This window comes from Elephantulus edwardii, unplaced genomic scaffold (genome assembly GCF_000299155.1).
Source record: "Elephantulus edwardii isolate Elephantulus edwardi_28Jun2011 unplaced genomic scaffold, EleEdw1.0 scaffold00015, whole genome shotgun sequence".
NCBI classification, from domain to species: Eukaryota; Metazoa; Chordata; class Mammalia; order Macroscelidea; family Macroscelididae; genus Elephantulus; species Elephantulus edwardii.
The window spans coordinates 23817517-23835714 of NW_006399765.1; the positions used below are offsets into that span (position 1 = coordinate 23817517).

The 18198-nt window shown below is 41.3% G+C and overlaps 1 protein-coding gene across 1 annotated transcript; it reads right to left on the reverse strand.

Moving 5' to 3' along the window:
- Window positions 1-2681: 2681 nt before the first annotated feature.
- Window positions 2682-9513, reverse strand: ADNP (activity-dependent neuroprotector homeobox). Its single transcript, XM_006881637.1, is given in 3 exon segments — window positions 2682-5792; window positions 7659-7751; window positions 9406-9513. Coding segments are annotated over 3 exon segments (3312 nt in total).
- Window positions 9514-18198: the final 8685 nt, after the last annotated feature.

Sequence of the window (18198 nt, forward strand, 5' to 3'; positions counted from 1 at the left end):
TGCTCTGCTGGAGAAGGAGGGGCAATCTCCTCCTGTACCAGTCAGATCTGATTTGACGGTACATGCACAAAATAATAAAAGAAAAAAGGAAAAATTTAAAAAGTTGCCTGTAGCCATCAATTTCTAGAACCAAAGATGAGGTATGGAAATGCTGTATGCTAGCGAGGGACAAACAGCAAGTTCTCTCTGGAACAAGGCGCTGCTGGGTCTGCCTTGCTGCAGGAGAGCGGTACAGAACAACTGCTCAGCCTAGTTACAGTCTCTAATTAGAAGGTGGCAGCATGCCACGACTCCTCAGTGATTTTTCGTGTTATTTCCGAAAGCAAACAGTAGCAACAACATTCTTTTAAAATGGCTTTTATTGAGACACTTTTAGGGCTTTTGCAACATTTCCAGTTGGGAATCTCTTAATTCCAACCCTGAGGTGGCCAAGTCCTTCTCTGGATGCCAAGGCGGCACATTCCCAACACTCCACAAGGTGCGGCAGCAAACTCAGCTGTCCAAACAGGAGCTCTATCACCTGTTACCGTGTACAATTCACTGGTCCTCCAAGCAGGGCTTCTAGGCCCAGGCAAAGATTTAACCACCGGTAAAAGGCAGAGTAACTTCCAAACAAACATGATGGCTTAAATGCAGCTGGTATTTCCATCCCTAAGAGACCCCTCAGCGCCACAGCTCTTGGTCATCTGTAGCATCTTGATATGGCAACAGCATGCCCTAAATCGTCACTGGTCTCTGTACAAGTGGATCGGTGTTAACAGAGCTCTGTGCCATTTACAAATAGGTTAACAGTCCTAGTCTGCTAGTTTCCTCCCATATTGTTTTTAATGTTTTAACGGCATATTACAGAGGGAGGATGGTCATCTCTTTGAGGTAACAAAAGGACTACTAAGACAGGTCTTTTGGAAAGGAAATCAACCACTTTTTAAGGGGAGGTTCCTGAGAGGTAGCTGACCAGTCTGCATTGGGTTGGAGCGTCCCATTCTTGTACTGTGGGTAACGCTGGCCGGATTTGGCCTCCTTATGGTCTGCTCTTTAAAACAAACCACTCCTGTGGATCTATGCAGAGCATACCACCTACTTCTGTCCTGACAGCCCTCCAAACGAGTGCTCTCCAAAGCCTGTTTTCCTTAATAGCAAGATGGTCAAGAGTGTTGTAACAAAGGCAGTGGTTGCCTGTTTGGTACAATTGCTCCCATTTTAAGGTGAAAACTAACATTTACTTCATCTAGAAGAACATTAAGATTCTGCTTGCAAATTGACGCCAATTTAGGTTTACATCCTTTTATCATGAATACATTTTACATATAAAAGCAGGCTCTTCTCCTTAACAAAAAGGGAATAGAAAAACTCAAAAATATTTAGTTTAGCAGTTAGAGGGGGAGAGAAGGGAGGAAAAGATCAAAATGATTTCATATCAAGTGCCTTGAGAGAAAGCATTTTCTTTCTGCAAATAGGAGATCTTGGGTTTCCATAAATTTGCTTGGTGACTGTGGTTCCATCTCTGATGATAGAGAGCCAGGCATCAAATGGCACAAGATGTAGTGGACACAGGACTGTCATGTGTAATAAAGCAAATATTTACATTAAGCACAATACAGCAATTTATTTAGATGCTTAAAATGAATACAAAGGGAAATAAAGATCACAAAATTATACATACTACAACAGTGTGTCATATATTAGATGGATAAATGAATGCACCAAGGTGGTATTTAACTAAAGATAAAACTAAATACCCAAAAGGCAGCACTCCTTGGTCGGCTGCTTGAACACAACACACTTTTATACAGATTGAAAAGGTGTCAAAGTTAGTAGCTGCAAAGTCAATTCTTGCAGGTGATTTTAGCTTAAAAGATTTCAGAAAAGAGATCTGAAATACCAGGTTTTGTTTGTCAGCTGTAATGTCAAGGATATTCAGAACAAGAAAAAAATTTTATAATACAAGAGAGTCCAGATATATACTTTATGTTGCTGGCCTCTGTTGCAAGATTGTACAAGGTTATGTGCAAAAACTAAGTCTGTCCAAAGATCCATACTAGCGTAGTTTCAAGCTTCTGCTAGGTAAACTAGATAGAGCATTTATTACACAGCAAGGGCAACACTAAAAAAAAAAGAAAAAAAAAGGAAAAAATAAAAAGAAACAGATCTATGATGGGTACACAATAACAGTATCATAAGCATCACTTGAATAAGTCTAAAAGACTGTACAAATATACATTTCAACTATTCAGAATGAATACATGAAAAAAATTTTGATTCCCCCAAAGTCTACTATACACATTGAACTGGTGGTAGCTTGTGTGTTGGCCCTACACTACCATGTGAATCATGTAACGCACCTCAAAGACATTCAACCAAACATTTACAGAGGAAAAGAAATGTTGAAAAGGCAGGTACAACATACCCCTGCTTTCCCCCATGAGCATACTCGAGCCATCAGCCTATTGGATGTTCACATTTAGTCACTGTATGTGTCACAGCAGGTGCTGAAGCAATGTCAGCCAACAATGTGTCATATACTCAGAAATAACCACTGGGGCTGCAGCGGCCACACGTCCACACAAGCCTTATGACCCAGCACTCAAAAGGCAGTACCAGTTTGAAGATAGCGTTGCTGTCAGGCGAGAGGAGGCCAGAGATCCGGCAGCAGCATGTCCTCAAGGCTGGGGCAGTGGCACCTAGGCCTGTTGGCTGCTCAGTTTGACTCCGGTCAAGCTGCCATGCATCGGCTCGGCTACCCCATCCGTCATGCTGTCAAACTGCTCTCCGTCCTCACTGTCTACTGTGCTATTCTGCCACTCAATCTGTGGGGTGGGCAAGCGCTCATCATTTTCAGATGCATTTTTCCACTGTGACTGGTCCTTGGACCAAAACCCTTCAACTTTTCCATAGGAACTATTCTTCCACTTCACCTGCTCTCTGTCACCCTGCACGGGAGCCTTTTTTTTGGCAGCCGGCTTACTGCTCCTTGCATCTTCACTCTGGGAAGACTCATCAGACCAGGTGCCTGGTTTCATTTCACAAGTGTTGTCCTCAAAGTCTGACACTTGCTGGGAACCAGGTCCGCTTTCAGAGGGAGAGGGTCCATCTTTCCACTCGACGACGTCATCCTGGTCAACCTCACTATCCGAAGAATCATGCACGAGTTTGGCTGGCTCCTCAGTCAAATGAAGAGTTTCGTATTTTGAACTATTCTCTTCTTTTTGGTCGAGCTTCTCCTCAGCTTCTAAAGCCTCCTCAGGAATTACCTTCGCTCTGTGTCCCTCTGGGTTATCATTGGGAAGCTTAGGCTCAACTTCAAAAACAGGGTCAAAAGGGCTACCGCTTCCATTGGATTCTTCCTCTAAATTTTCAAAACTGTCTGAGGAACTGTCCTCTTCCTTCCCAAGGCTGAGCTTTTTGTCAGCAGTTTTACTAGCATTGACTCTGGAATCTTTCTCATCATGATTTTCAAACAGCCACTCTGCATCAAAATCCATCTCGTGCTTGACTTTGTTTAATTCTTTCATATTAAAGCCCAGCAAGACACCAGGCTTGTACTTTTCACAATCTCGGACACACTTCTTTCTTTTGTTACTAAAATGGGAAGCAATGTCACTCTTCCATAACCATAAACTGGCCGCCAGCTTCTCAATTTCTCTCCTAGTGGGATAGGGCTGTTTGTTGAAATACTTTGTTAGGAAGCTTTTCCTGGCTTCATAGGAATCATCCTCGTGACCCTTCGGGTCTAACGCCAAAACAACTGGCTCCTCAGGCTTTTCTTCAAAGAAGGCAGGGGAGTCCACATCCTCATCCAGCTTCCGCTTTTTCAGCAGGGGAAACTCCATTTGCTCGTAAGTACGCTTCACAGGTGCCAAGCCGGGAGACTGGTTAAGCCGAGAGGGTGCGGTGGTCTTCTCCTGGCCATTCTGGGTCTTGCCAACACCCCTGCAGTGAACCAGATGCAGTGTGATGGTAGAGGCGGTCATGTTGCTGGTGTACACACCAAGGCAATGGATGCATTTGTAGGTGAGCTTTTTCTCCACTGGATGAACTGTCTGAATAACTTGGTGTGTCTCTCGTAAATGATGGGCAAGTGCGTCAGATATGGGTCCTTTCAGGATTGAAAAGCAAAGCGGGCAGAGGGTTTTGCCAACATCTTTTTTATAGGGCACTGCAGCTTGAGGTGAACTTTTGACAGGAACATCTGCTTTTTCCTGAACTTTTGGCTGAGGCTTTGGGGGGACTGGAGGAGTGTTCTGGGCATGGTAAGCAACAGATTCAGCTGGGGCATCTCTCAGGTTGTACGTAGTTACGAGGAGATGGATGTTAGTGTGACTACCCTGCTGCAATGTCAAATCAAAACTTAAAGTCGAATCCGTTTTCGGTCCCATCTCTTCGTCAATGTGAACCATCCGCATGTGAGCCGCCATCTTTTCTACATCATTGAAAGTTGAACGGCAGTATGGACAAGACAGACCATGAATTAACATGTGGTTGAGCAAGGTATCTGTGGGCAAATAACGATTACAGTAGAGACATTTGCTAGTAAAATTGTGTATTTTCATAATGTAGTTAGCTACGGCTGGGACCTTTTCAGCTTTATGTTCTTTTTCGAAGTGCACACTATAGACATTTTCAGGAAAGAGCTCGTTGCAGATTGTACATATTTTCCATTTTTGGGTTGAGGAAGTATTGGCTGGGGGCGGGCCAGTGGCAGCCGTGGTGGGTTTGGAACTGGACTGACCTAACACTCTGGGTGCCTGTGACTGGGGAAGGGGAGGAGACTTTAACTGGCCTGATGAGAGAGAAGGGGAATTAGAAGACTGAAGAGAGTATCTTGCTGGTGCCTGGGACCTCTGCTCTGATCCAAGCCCGTAAGATCTTCCATTCCCACAGGGAAGTAACTGCTTTACAGACCGAGACTGCTGAGGAATGGACACTGGTGCATTGCCACCTAGACCCAGTCTCATTGACTGACCCACGCCATAGACCTGACCTACAGATTTGACTCCATAGTTGTTCTGCTGGAGGTGAACACTGGACATCATGTTGACGCCTGTAGAATTCAAGTTAGGCTTTGGTATTGAGAGTCTATTCACCATCTGCTGTGACGGTAAAGATCGGACATTTCCAGAAGCGAGGGAACCAATTCTTGGTGGAAGTCCCAGGCCCTTCTTTTCTTGAGGTTTGGGGGCAATGAGCATCAGAGGCTTAGATCGGGGAACCACCACGTTTGTGTGCCCAATCATGGCAGTGACCTGATAGCCTATGCGTTCGTGGTCTTCAATGACGTGTTGGACCAAAGCTTCATAGGACTTGGGCATGAAAAGGCATCGCTTGCAGTGAATACTGCCCTCTTCGCGGGCATTAGAGCCCAAGGGGACTGCACCGTTGAGTGATTTTTCACCTGCCTTTGCTATGTAAGGTGCTGCCACGTGTTGAAAATGTTCCCTGTAAATGTGCTTCCTAACTATTTCATAAAGGGGGTCTCAGTAAGTGCACTTCTTACAGTAATAAACAGCTTGCTCTATGCTGTCAGCCTGCTTAGGTTTAAGGCCATCATTTTTGTTTTTATCTTTGAAAGTGCTGAGGCTGCTACTTGGTGCGCTGGCATTTGGAGCATGAAATATTTTAATGTGTGTTTCCAAAGTCTTTTTGTCTGCATTGAAGGTACAGTAGGGACAATTAAGAAGGATCCTATTTTCAAAGTCTTCACTATGGACATTCCGGAAATGACTTTTGTAGGCAGAGAAGAATTTTGAAGAGAATGGACAAGCGCTGCAGCAAAAAGGTTTTGTCCGATAGTCCTAAAGAAAAAACAAAAACTGGTATGAGAATGCCACTTCACACAGACAATTACAGGTTCTAGATCCATCACTAAAAAGCCTCAGGATGTCATTTTAAAGACTAACCTCTGCGGTGCAATGATTTCAGTAAAATGTTCCCCTCCTTTTGCAACAGTTTAATTGATGAAATGGAAACCTCAAAAGTGGTTTTCTATTAAACTCAAACTCAACTATACCTGTCTATGCCCATCTTTCTCCCTTGGACTTGAAACTCTAGCTTAGTTGTGCAACTCACTACCAATTATGACTAGAGCTTCAGGCTTTAAAGAAGTACTATTCATTTGCGTTTTGTAAGGCAAAACCAAACCAAAACCAAATAATAAGTTCTTCCATAGTATTTAGAAAGTACTGGTTATATTTATTGACTGGTTTTAGACAAATCAAAGAGAAACAGCTTCAAGATAAGCATATTATAGTTAGAAACAGTAAGACTTTTAAATTATGTGAAATCATCGTCATTTACTGACTCAAGAAAGTGGGGGGAGGGGGAACCTCCAAAAAACAAACCCCAAAACCTTCCATATTTACTGCAGACTTCAGAGCCAGATATTTTGTTTTAATTAAGACAACTAGAAAAACACATAATACATCTTTCATTTGAAACTTCTACCACAGGGAAAAATCCAACCCTCAAAATCTCACATTTTCTCTGAAGTACAGTATAGAGTTGTTTTAAGATTTCACTGCTGATAAATCCCCCACTGGTCTGAAAAGTCACTTTCTTGTATGAGCCTTTCTGTTCTCCCTCAATCAAGAGCAGTTTCAACAGAAGTAATTAAGTAACAGCTGCTTTGATTCAATTGAAGTGAAATAGTTTCCCATAGATCCCAAGGTGTCCATGGTGTTAAAAATGAAACAATGATAGAATATATTGATAACAAAAAGGCACATTCAGAAGTATGACCATGAACATGTGAGCAGTAGGCTCTCTGATGAAGGTTCAAAACCAGAGACTAGCTTTTGTCCGAGAAGCCCATTTTCTGTCCAGATACTGGTTTGAACCCAAAGGAAATATTCTGCTTTTCTTTAAAACTCCATCCTGCTTTCCCATTGCGAGATTCTGAAAACAGAATTAGCTAAAAAGTGTTCCACATTTTCAGACTGCTATTATCTTTTCCTGTAGCATCAATTAAAAGAAAAAAGAAACCGTTTATACTAAATTTGATACAGATGTTAAAAGTATCCATTTTCTTCTGAGAATGTATCAACAGATTAATACAAAATTACACTCACTACTAAAAAAAGAACATTTGACTTGAGCCTCATTTATTGAAAAAGGAAACAAAACCTATATACCACAACTCCCTCCCCATATTTTCCACACCTTCATGGCTACTATTTGTTGGTACCTTTGACTATTTAATGGCATTCTCGGAAAATTCAAATTTCACTCCTTTCTTAACAAGGCTGTCACTTATCCCTCCTCCCAATGTGCTGGCTCAGGCCTCTCACAGAGGTATGGCATCAACACAAAAAAAGTTTAAATAGAAGTAGACTTCAGTCTGCCCACACTCCCAGGAAAAAAAGACAGAACACAGAGAAAACTGAGATTAACAACCCTGGCCAAGAAAACATCAGAAAAAGAGTAAAAGTGTTTGGGAAGAAGATAGCACAGGCTTCAGAAGTTTTTAGTAACAAAACTGCCTTTGACAGGACAGATAAAAGTTCTTCCTGGTTTTTTCAACTAGTTGGGAAAATATGAAATAATAAGCAATTATAACATTTCCAGCTTTAGACTGGGGGCTATAAACACTGTATTCTTCAGCCTAGAGTGGAATGGCATTTCTGAGAATCCTGCCATGTGGGGAAGTCTCCTGTGCCACTTACCTGGTTTTTTGTAAGTGAAGGGTCCCACAATCCTACATCCTCCCACGTAGTGTTTTTCAAATAAAAATCATTAGGTTCAAACTGTTTAAAATCCTAGAAAACAGTGAAAGAAATTTACAAAAACAACAGTGGTAGCATGCTGCCCCAACCTTATATATAAATCCTACCACTTAACCAGGGCTTAGGGGAAGGCTCAGGAAAACCAACCCTATATCAATAACTAAACCAAGAGTGATAAGACTTGGAAAAACAAAAGGGCAAATGGAAGTCACAGTGAATATTACTTTATTTCAACTAAATATTCTCCTCACGGTCAGCCAGGTTTCCAAGGAAACCTTGGGAGTGTTAAAGAAGTTAAAAACCAGCCATATAGCAATACTACAACATTTTTCCATTAGAACACGGCAAGTCATCAGTTCTTAACACTGACACAGTGTAAGGTATCAATATTTGACTACAGCAGTATCATTTGATTAGGGTGGGAGACTGTACTGGTAACCAGGAAGGAAATTCAGGATCTCAGAACCCAAAAAAGGGGGCAAAAGAATCTAAAAGCAGGATGTTAAATGCACACAAAACCTAATGGCCCACCTCTCTTCTCTCCAAAGACTATGAAGACAAAGTACTAGGGTCAGTTAGTCCTTGCTCACAAAGAATTCAAATTCAGTGTGGGGGAAATCAAATACATGAACACACCAAAGGCAGGATAGAAAGGTTCCCTTCCCTGTTCCTGAGAAGATCAGTCTGCCAAAGGCAGTTATGAATGGAGGAATGCTTTCTAAGGGCAGTTCTACCTGCACATGGGGAGGGAATGCATGGGGTGAGGCTGCTTCCACACTGGGGACAATCTAACCAGAAAAGCCCATTCTGGAGAAGCTGTAGTCTTCATGGTATATCCCTAGATCATAATAAATGGGACGTAGGGAAAGAAAATCTATTGTACAATGAATGTGCTTTTTCATTTCTAATCTGAACCACCGACTGAGCAGGCACTATGTACAAAGCACTGTTACTGGGGAAATACATGGATGAACAAGGCAGCTCTGGTCCTTGGGCAACTGGAACTTGAAGGCTAGTAGAGGAAACCATTTAAAAATTTTGTTTTCAATCCGAGGCTTTCTGGGGCAATGAATGAGATCTGGAAAAGGAGGAGGCAACAGTACTGGCTATCCCTCAGGCTGTTATGAAGCTCAGAGAATAAAAGCCTGGAAAAAAGTGTGTAAAGTCTAACCTGTTATACAAGGGAAAGATGACAGTCTAAGGCTGGCCAAAAGGGCCAACAAAGGCTCACTCGCTTTCCAAGAAAGAGACACTAAGTACCCGGACCGCTATGGAAGCCTCAGCATCAGATCAACCACAACAGGCAGGCATGGGGGGCCCAGCAGACTTTTGTCACACTGAGCTGTGTGATGCTCAACAGCGTGCATTTGTAAATGGGAAACAAAGAGTTCCTACATCTGCCCAGGGGCTGTTGTAAGGATTAAATTTGCAGACAACTTTAAAGCACCTAGTACAATGTCTGATACACAAAAGGAACTCAATGGTAGCTGCTTGTGCTTCTGGATGCAGAGATGAAAAGGTCTATTTTACGGAGAAGGTGTAAGTCAAGCTCACCATAAAAAGCTCTGGTGAAGCTGGTGCTGTGGTGAAAACTCAGAATCACATCTAAGAATTAACCACCCTGGCCACTGACGCAAAGTAACAGAAGCTAAGTCATGTTAAAATACAAAAACGACATGCTACTTACTTCTATATGTTCTTTACAGTATTCCAACCCAATGTCACTAAGTATTTTTTTCACAGTTTTCCGGGCTTTTCTTAAACTGCCAAGATTGTTGACAGGAAGTTGGAACATAGTTTCTATTGGGGAAAAAAAATTTAAATCAAGTCAAAACATGTACAAGTTTGTAATATTTACGAATTCCACTGATGGTAGGGTCAATCACAAGCTCTCGCCCAGCCTGAACAAAAAAAAGGTAGGAAGGGAGATATTCTTATCCACTGTGCTCTGCATAGGACACATTTGCCAAGTTTTTCTACTTTTAATAGGAAATGTTGTGCTACAAATCGAGGAAGAACTGTCTTGCTTTTTGCTCTGGTGTTCTTAAAGAAACATCCTCAAGTTTCTGTGTATCCCCCAAACTAAACCCCTACTGGGTGTGTCTCACTCAGCTCCCTGTCAGAACCGCACCTGAACACAAGCACACATTTAGGATGATGGATGGATGCAGAGCCGAAGAAATTCCAACAGACAAAAGAGCCAGAGCCGGGCACTCAGCAACTCAACAAATGGTAATAATGTCCGACTTTATGAAAAAGAAACAGGGAATCCTTCTGACAAATGAAAAGGCTACATGTATCAGGAGAACCAAGTTCAGATCCACTTTCTCAAGTTAGTCACAAACAAGAGTTTGTGTTTAATAAGAAAATGAATAGAAACTGAGCAGCTTCTGAAGTGACTGATCTATCACACAATAAAAAAAAATTTCAGCATAGAAAAAATATTTCCGAAAGCCAAAGTACCAGCTATTAAAATATAACACAGGCAAATGTCACTTTCTTTTCAATAAATGCTGTTCCTCTACCATTTGCAAACCACATCATAGGCCAATTTATTCAACTAACCAAACAAAATGTCATGTTGCCACCTGTACTATTCCAATTAGAAATTGTGTATGTTACCAGACCTTGAAAGTCTCAAACTATCCCGTAATAATTTTTTTCTGTAATAAACTTTTAACCAAAAGGGAAAAAAAGTATTCAAAAAATTATCAGACTTATACTCAAGTGGCTCTGGCATCGTCTGCCCTCTCTGCCATGTGGCTAATCTGCACACTGCTAAGGCACCAGCTGACTTCACGCTGTTTCTCATACAGTGAATGGGCGGGCACTCAAGGCCAATTCCTCTATTTGTGGAAATTTTAACCAAAATTATTTTCAGACATTAAAAAAAAGGTTTTTAAGAAAGAATCTATTGGTTTAATAAAACCGTTTCCACAAACTAGAGCCATCTGATAGAAAATATTTTTTAAAAACCGAGAGTGCTAAAGCTCAATTTTGAAGAGACCAAACAACAAAATGTAGGCCCAGATACCAGGTCTACAGAGCTACTTTTCATAAACTCTGCACTCATTTAGGCTGTCAAGTCAACTGACTCATGGATTTGTGGAGGCTGTAAACCCCACAGTCGAGACTCCTCATCTTTCTTCTGCAGATGTGCAGGTCAGTTGTACAACCATCTGTGGACTAGACATCACCAGAGCCATACACTCTTGCTGTTGCTCTATACAGTCAAGTCACAAGTGACTCCTTGTCCTCTGTGAGTTTTCAGAGGCTGTAAACGGAATGAGGAGAGACTGCCCATCTGTCTCCTACAGAGTAGCTGGGGGATCCAAACCACCTGCCTGTGGGTTGGCAGCATAGTTCCTTACCACTAAGCCACCAGAGCTCCTTATAAATGGCAGACTTTCCATGTTAATCTCTCCCTGCCACACTTTAAAAAAAGAAAGGAATACCCAGATGGCAGCCATTTTTGCTGTCCCTCCCAATTCCAGGATAGTGTTCAACTATCTCAGCCAAATTAAGGCAAAGAATATGGGAATGTAGTCATCACCAGCTTATCTGTATAAAAAACAGCCATAGGAAGTCATAAACCAGAACTCAGGGCAAAGGGAAACCTTTTCTCCTATGAAAAACACCACAGCTAACATACATCTTAAGATGTATGTATGAAACATCTCACTGGATGGCTAGTACCCAACTAATCCACTACAATTCTGAAAAAGACATAGGAAAATTATCTGCAGGAAATGGAATATTTGGAAAAAAGTAGTATTTTAGCCAAAGAGCCTCTGAGTTTATTAATTTAGACGAAATGAAACGGGTTTTTATAAACAATGATTCTCTATGCCCCGTGTGAAGACTCTGTCCATGTGGAGCTATGCTCTGTTAGCAGCGAGCTCAGGTGGCACCACTAACCTTGAGCTGGGCCTCTCCGGCAGTCTGAACCCAACAGGGACTCCTCGGGACAGAGACTGGCACTCCACCTCCTGAAAGGCCACTGGAGAGGCAGCTAGGAGTGTGCAGACTCAACAGCAAGGAGAGCGAGGTACACCTGCTTACATTCTCAAGATCGTGCACAAAGATTCTTGGCCTTTCTCCCCTTTGCAAAATTAGATAAAAAAACTTTTCTGAGGCAAAAGAGGCATATAAAACCAGGGGAGTAAGTCAAAGAGGGTCTCTCAGACCTATCCTCTGGTCATAGCTTCCCTCTCCAAGCTACTGTGATCCACTTCTTACTAATGTGCTTTGAGGTTTTCTGGTGTGTTTTTTCACAGGGAGAAGCTAAAGTGTCCCTGAGACAAACTCTTGATCAACTTATTACAGGTGATCAAAAAAAGGACCTTAAGGAGTCATGTTTTTCAAGTCTATTACTTGCTTTTAAAGCTGGCTCCAAACTGTTAAACTGTTATGGTGTCCAGCAGTGTAGCAAAGCACACAGTGTACTGCACTGCTAACGGCAAGGCCAGCAGTTTGAATCCAAGAGTCATGCCATGGGACAAAGACAGGCTGTTTTTGTAAAGACTTACAGCCCCCAAAACACAACAGAGAATGGAGAGTTGCCACGTATTGGATTTTTAATTATTGTTTAAATATTTTTACTTGAATTAATTCTGGCCTCCTGCAAGAAATCAGAAATTTGAACAAGGGGCCAACACTTACTCTGCCCTCAATTTATTTCTTAGTAGCTAATCCTTTCTTTTAATCCTTGGCTGTCAAAATGATAATTTCCACAAGCTCAGCATTGTTACCTCAATATCAAGGAGAGTTCTCTCAAGTCAGTCCCTAGACATTTATTTCAGCTCATGGCAATTAAAAAGAACAATCAATTTACTAGAAACCAAAGGGACTCCCATTTTTCTATTAATCAATCATACTTAGAGAAACCTGTATTTTGCATATTCTGTGCTAGGGACAGAAAGCAGAAGATAAATTTCCCCCTCCAACTGTCCATCCCTTCTGTAAGGCAGGGCTTAAGAGCAGAGTGCAGGTATCGTCATTAGAAAAAAGACATTTGGTTTTCAATGTCCAGATTCCTCTGGGAACTGCCCCACCACAACTGACGTGCAGTCAATTACTACACAGTGTATATGATCAGGTCTACCAATAAAAGCACCCTGTCCTTTAACCCTGCAATTATTACAGAGTTGAACACGTGACCCACGCAGGGCTAACAGGGAGCTGACAAGGTAGGGAGTCTAGGATCTGCAAGAATGGAAAGACTCCTCCTGACCCTACTTAAGGTCCTTCAATCCAGCTATACAGACCTCATCTATGCTTCCCAGACACAAAGACAACATTGCATGTGCTCACCTCTCACATGCAACCAACCAACCAAAAGTCTTGGTAGACCCGATGCACAGTGGACACTGAGAGGAAGAAGTGAACTATAATTCTACCTGTGAATTAGAACCACAGGGATATTTTACCAGTAACATTAAGAACATGGCCAGTACTTGCAAATGCTTTTTTCTTAATTTAAGACAACTAGCTTTTTGTAAACATGTTTTTTTTTGCCAAAATGATTATGAAGCAGTATCACTATGATCACAATCAAGTTAAAAAAAATTGCTGAAGGTTACGAAAAACAAAAACAACAAACAACAACAACAACAAAAACAAAAAACCCTGCTGGAATGGGGACAATGACAGAAATGAAAGCTGGATTTGGAAGAGGCTGTGGAATGAGGGATATCATAACTGAAAATTATCTGGTGGAAAGCAGAGGTACCAAGATGTTTATGTGTTTTATGTCGGCTATGTGAAGGCATTCAACAGTGTGGATCACAGTATGTTATTCATAGTACTGAGAAAAACAGAGATTTAGAACATTTCACTGTGCACATACCAAACTGGACTGTAGACCAAGGCACAGGTGGTGTTGGAACCTTTTACCAAACTTAATCTGTACGCACTGAGCAAATAATTTGAGAACTGTATGAAGAAGAAATAGGGCACTGAGACTGGATGACACAAAAGTATGTGCTTTTACATGACACAAACCATAGGGATTGAGGAAAATGGCAGTATTTTCCATGTGTCTGAAAAACCCAAGGGAATGTCTATTAAGTATTAACTGGATAATGATCCTAATTGGTGCTGACAGTAGTCCTCCCATCCCTTTGCTTGAAAAGGACTTAAGGGCACTTAGTGTACTTTTGCAAGAGCAAACTTCATGACTGGTGGAGGAGAGACTGAAGTTGTCAAGGATTTATTTTTACTTGTTGATTAATCCACAATCAAGAAATCAAAAGTCCCGCATTGGGGATATCTGCCACCATGGACCTCTTTCAAGGGTATACAAACAAAAACTTCCATTTAAAGACTATGCTTAACCCAAGCGACAGTACTTTTCAGTTACTTTGTCCGCGAAATGAATGAAAATTGAACATGAATAAAGATCGAAGAATTGATGCTTTGAATTGTAGTGTATGCAAAGAGTAGTGAATACTCTTTAGACTGCCAAGAGAACAAGCAAACCTGTCTTGGAAGAAGTACAAGCAGAGTGCTCCTTAGATGAGGATGATGACCGTGTCACATACGTCAATCAAGTTGTCAGGCCAGACTAGGCCAGTCTTTGGAACAATAGAGGGTCAGCCAAAGAGGAGAAGAACCTCCGTGAGAGGGATTAGCACCATGACTGCAGCCAGGGGCATGGTGGAGCCTGGAAGGATGGTGTAGGGTTGACCAAGGTTTCTATCTCCTGTACACAGGGCCACTACGAGTCAGAGGTGATGCGAAAGCACCTAACAATGCCACCACAAAAGCTATACTCAAAGACCTAGAGCTAGTCAGAAAAGTGTACTTCATGCATAACAGGTTAGGACGCTATAAGGAAACCTGAGGGCCTTCAGATGGCTCTGGGGGTTGGCAGGCTGCAGTCAATGTAGGTCTATGGTAGTACCTCTGGCAAAGCTACCACATCAATGACGACACCATACAGCCCTGTAATATACAACTATATATAGTCAATAGAACTTTACAGTTGCAAAGTTCAAAGACATTTTACAATATATAAATCTTCAGATTTAAAAAAAGTTCCCCAAATCCCTGGTAAGATCACATGGATGCTATCAAACAGAGCTAAACACGATACAGTACTGTGTCCTAGTTTCCACCAGCTGCAGGTACAACTGCTACTTTCCAATATTTGGAAGCAAAATCTGTATCTAGGGCAGTATCTATTTCATCAGTTATACTAGTAAAGCAAACAAATATTTTTCAAAATAAAAACACCTCTTAACATTGCTCTGAAAGCTAGTCAAGGATGGCAACTTCCCCCTTGTAGCACCTAAGCACAAGCGGCTTAGTCTAAACCAGGCCTTTTCAAACTTCTTAATCCAAACAAACAAAGTGGGCAAACTCTTGCTTCCTAAAGAATCATGGTGAAGGGGCAAAGGAGAGAGTATCTTGCTCCCAGTGTCTTTCTAACATGATCACCACTCTGAATTAAGTCCCCAGTATAAACTGATGCCATGGTCTCTCCCTTTCTCTCTCAAGAAGTGCTAGTGGTGTAGTACTAAAAGACCATTAACCCTCCCCCAAAACAATCTCACTGGGAGTATCTTCTAGAAATACAAAGAGGCTTTTTAAAGAAAAGAAAAACCTATAGGAATAAGAACAGCAGCATTATATCTTCTATGCTAATAAAAACCAGGAAGATATCCAAGTTATCAGAACCCTAATTTCTAGTAATACCTAACTAAGCAAAACTGCTATGTGGGGAAACTAGACAGAGATGTTTAGCTAAATATTCCAGCGAACACAGATAGAAGTATATGAATAGAATAAAAATGTCAGTTACTTTACTGCTACCTAAGACTGTGGTTAAGCAACATAACTACTTGTGGTCCCCATTGGAAAAATTGCTGTTTAGGGGTCACTGACTCAATTACAACTCAGAGCCACCTATGAACAACAAATGTGAACGCTGCCTTCCTCTCTGCCATCCTCACCATTCCTGTTATGCCCGAGCTCACTGTTAAGTCACTGTGTCAATCCATCTAGTTGAGGGTTGAAACAGACCAAAAGAGCTGGCCTCTGGAAGCTCTATGAACTTGGAGAAACAAGGAAAGTTACACAAGAGTTCAGGTCTTTCGTTCATGGGGTTGCTAGGAGTTGTCTACGACTCGACGGCACTTAAGAACAAGAAGATCAAAACTAGCGTAAGCAAGGACTTATCCAGATGACTTAAAGGCTGCTCCTCTCGGGTGGTTTGGGTCTACCCCCAGCTCTTCAAAGGATGGGCAACCACCCGCAAATTAAATGCCTTGGGTACGCAATCCCTCCTTGACAGCAATGAGTTTTGAGTAAGATCGAAACTATTTACCCAGAAAGAAAACATCATTCCCTCATTCCCATGCTTCATACATCCTCTTCAGTAACACATTTAATACTCACTTAAATCACCGAGGAAAAGAACTTCTGCCATTGTAAAACCCTTTGGTTCTTTCTATGATCGATGAGCCTTTACCTATATGACTATTCTGGACCTACATTCAAAGTGGTGAACAAAGATGTCATATTTATCCTAGGAGGGAGTCAGCAAGCTCTACATTTTAAATGTTATGAAAAAGAATCCTACATTTACATTTAAAAAAGTGAATTTTGAAAGTCTTGCTAGAACCTCCCTTCAATGAATTAGCCTATCAAGAGCCCAAGTTTAGTCTGGAAGCAACCAACTCACTCAACCTGAAATACAGCGTTCCAAACAGGTACTACTTTATCTTTTACTCTCCTATAAGCTTGGGCAAAAGACCTTTCAGAAGTCAGAGTCTCTCAATGAAAGCCTGGGGATGGATGAAAGTGCTGCCATAACGGTTCTCCCCCTCTCCCAATCCAAAATACAGAACAAGCAATTCTCTCATTTAGGAGCTATTGCTACTATGCAACATGATAGGAGGAAGAACAAAGGTTCATCTCCTTGCTCCTCGAAAACATACAGTAGTGCTGAGGGGTCATTTGGAAAGGATCAGAAAGAGGAACCACTTTGCAAATGATGGCACTTCTACAAATTTTACTAATGAACTTCAACTTGTAGCTTAAGATAACCGATTTAGAATACTGTTAATGAAGACAAAGAATTAGGAGATGTACCAAATTAATTTTTTTGCATGCTTAGCTGCTCATTTCACTGGACTATTTACTATTCAACCAGTTAGATCCCAATTTATTCAAAGTTTCAAGTATAAAACTGTCTTTACTTTTAAAAGGAGAAAAAAAAATCCCCATAACTTTAATTATCTTCAAGTTTTTAACCACATTAATCATCAAGTTTTTATAACTTCTTATATAATTGTTTTCCTAATTCTTTATCAGGTAAGAGAAATATTTATCTAAGTAGAATCCTGTAAAAGGTGTGATGACAATGTGTAAATCTCCACAAAGAACTTTGTTCTAAGAGGCCACGTAACTATCACATCTGATGAGAATATCCCAAAACACCTACTGCTGTGAAGATTTCAACCCACAGTGATCCTTCATCAAGTTCCCAAAGCTATCAATTTTTATGGGAGGAGATGGTGGGGTGCCCAGTCAACCATTCAGTTAACAGCCAAACACATTCTGTATTAGGTCACTCAGCCTATACTGGACATTTCTGTTCCTAAAACGCATTCTTTATGGTCTTCTGTAAGCCAACTTGAGCTCCTAGTTAGCTATTAGAAATCCCAAGTCCTAAATCATATGATAGCTTTGAGAGATACCTGCCCCAAAGCCTTCCTCTACTCTCTAGTTCCTGTCGTCTCCGAGGCTGTTCTTCTACTGCTATAGATTGTTAATTTCTCTAGGGACCTAAATGAGCTGGTATTCAGATGTAACATCACCAGGAGAAGGTTAAAAAAAGGTGGTATTTGTAATTAGACAGTAAAGTATTCTGAAGGCAAGAGGTTCAAATCCAACAGCTGCTCCTCCGGAAAAAGAAGGGCAATTTCCTCCTGTGCAATTAACTGCCTCTGAAAACCCACTGGAGGGTCAGCTATGGGACAGTTCCAACTCCATGGTACAGAGAACTCAATTATTAGATCTAATTAGAAGTAATGATTTCTAGGTTTTACCTATCTTCACAATTGTAGGAGTATTAGCAGACTCATTACAAAATGAGAACAAATAATTCATTCAGTACAGGTCTTCAGAAGATAAGAGATTCGTATTCTCAGCCAGTGCAAATGCCAAGTTATGTGATGAAAAAGCAGCACTTTTAATTACTGGAAACACCCCCCCCCCGACAAAACTCACCACAAAACCTAGATGTTGTCTCATTAAAATTTCTTATTCTACAGATTAGCAACTGGCCTATAAACAACCAAGTGGACAGCAGCAGAGCTGCTCATGGGACAGTATGTCCACATTAAGGAGATGAAGCTGTGATCATTTAAAAAAAAAAAAATCCATCCGACATCATGCTACATACAAAAGTATCTGAGAAAGCACCCAATGTTAACAGCCAGTTGAAATGACTTTAAAAAACAGATGCGGGGGG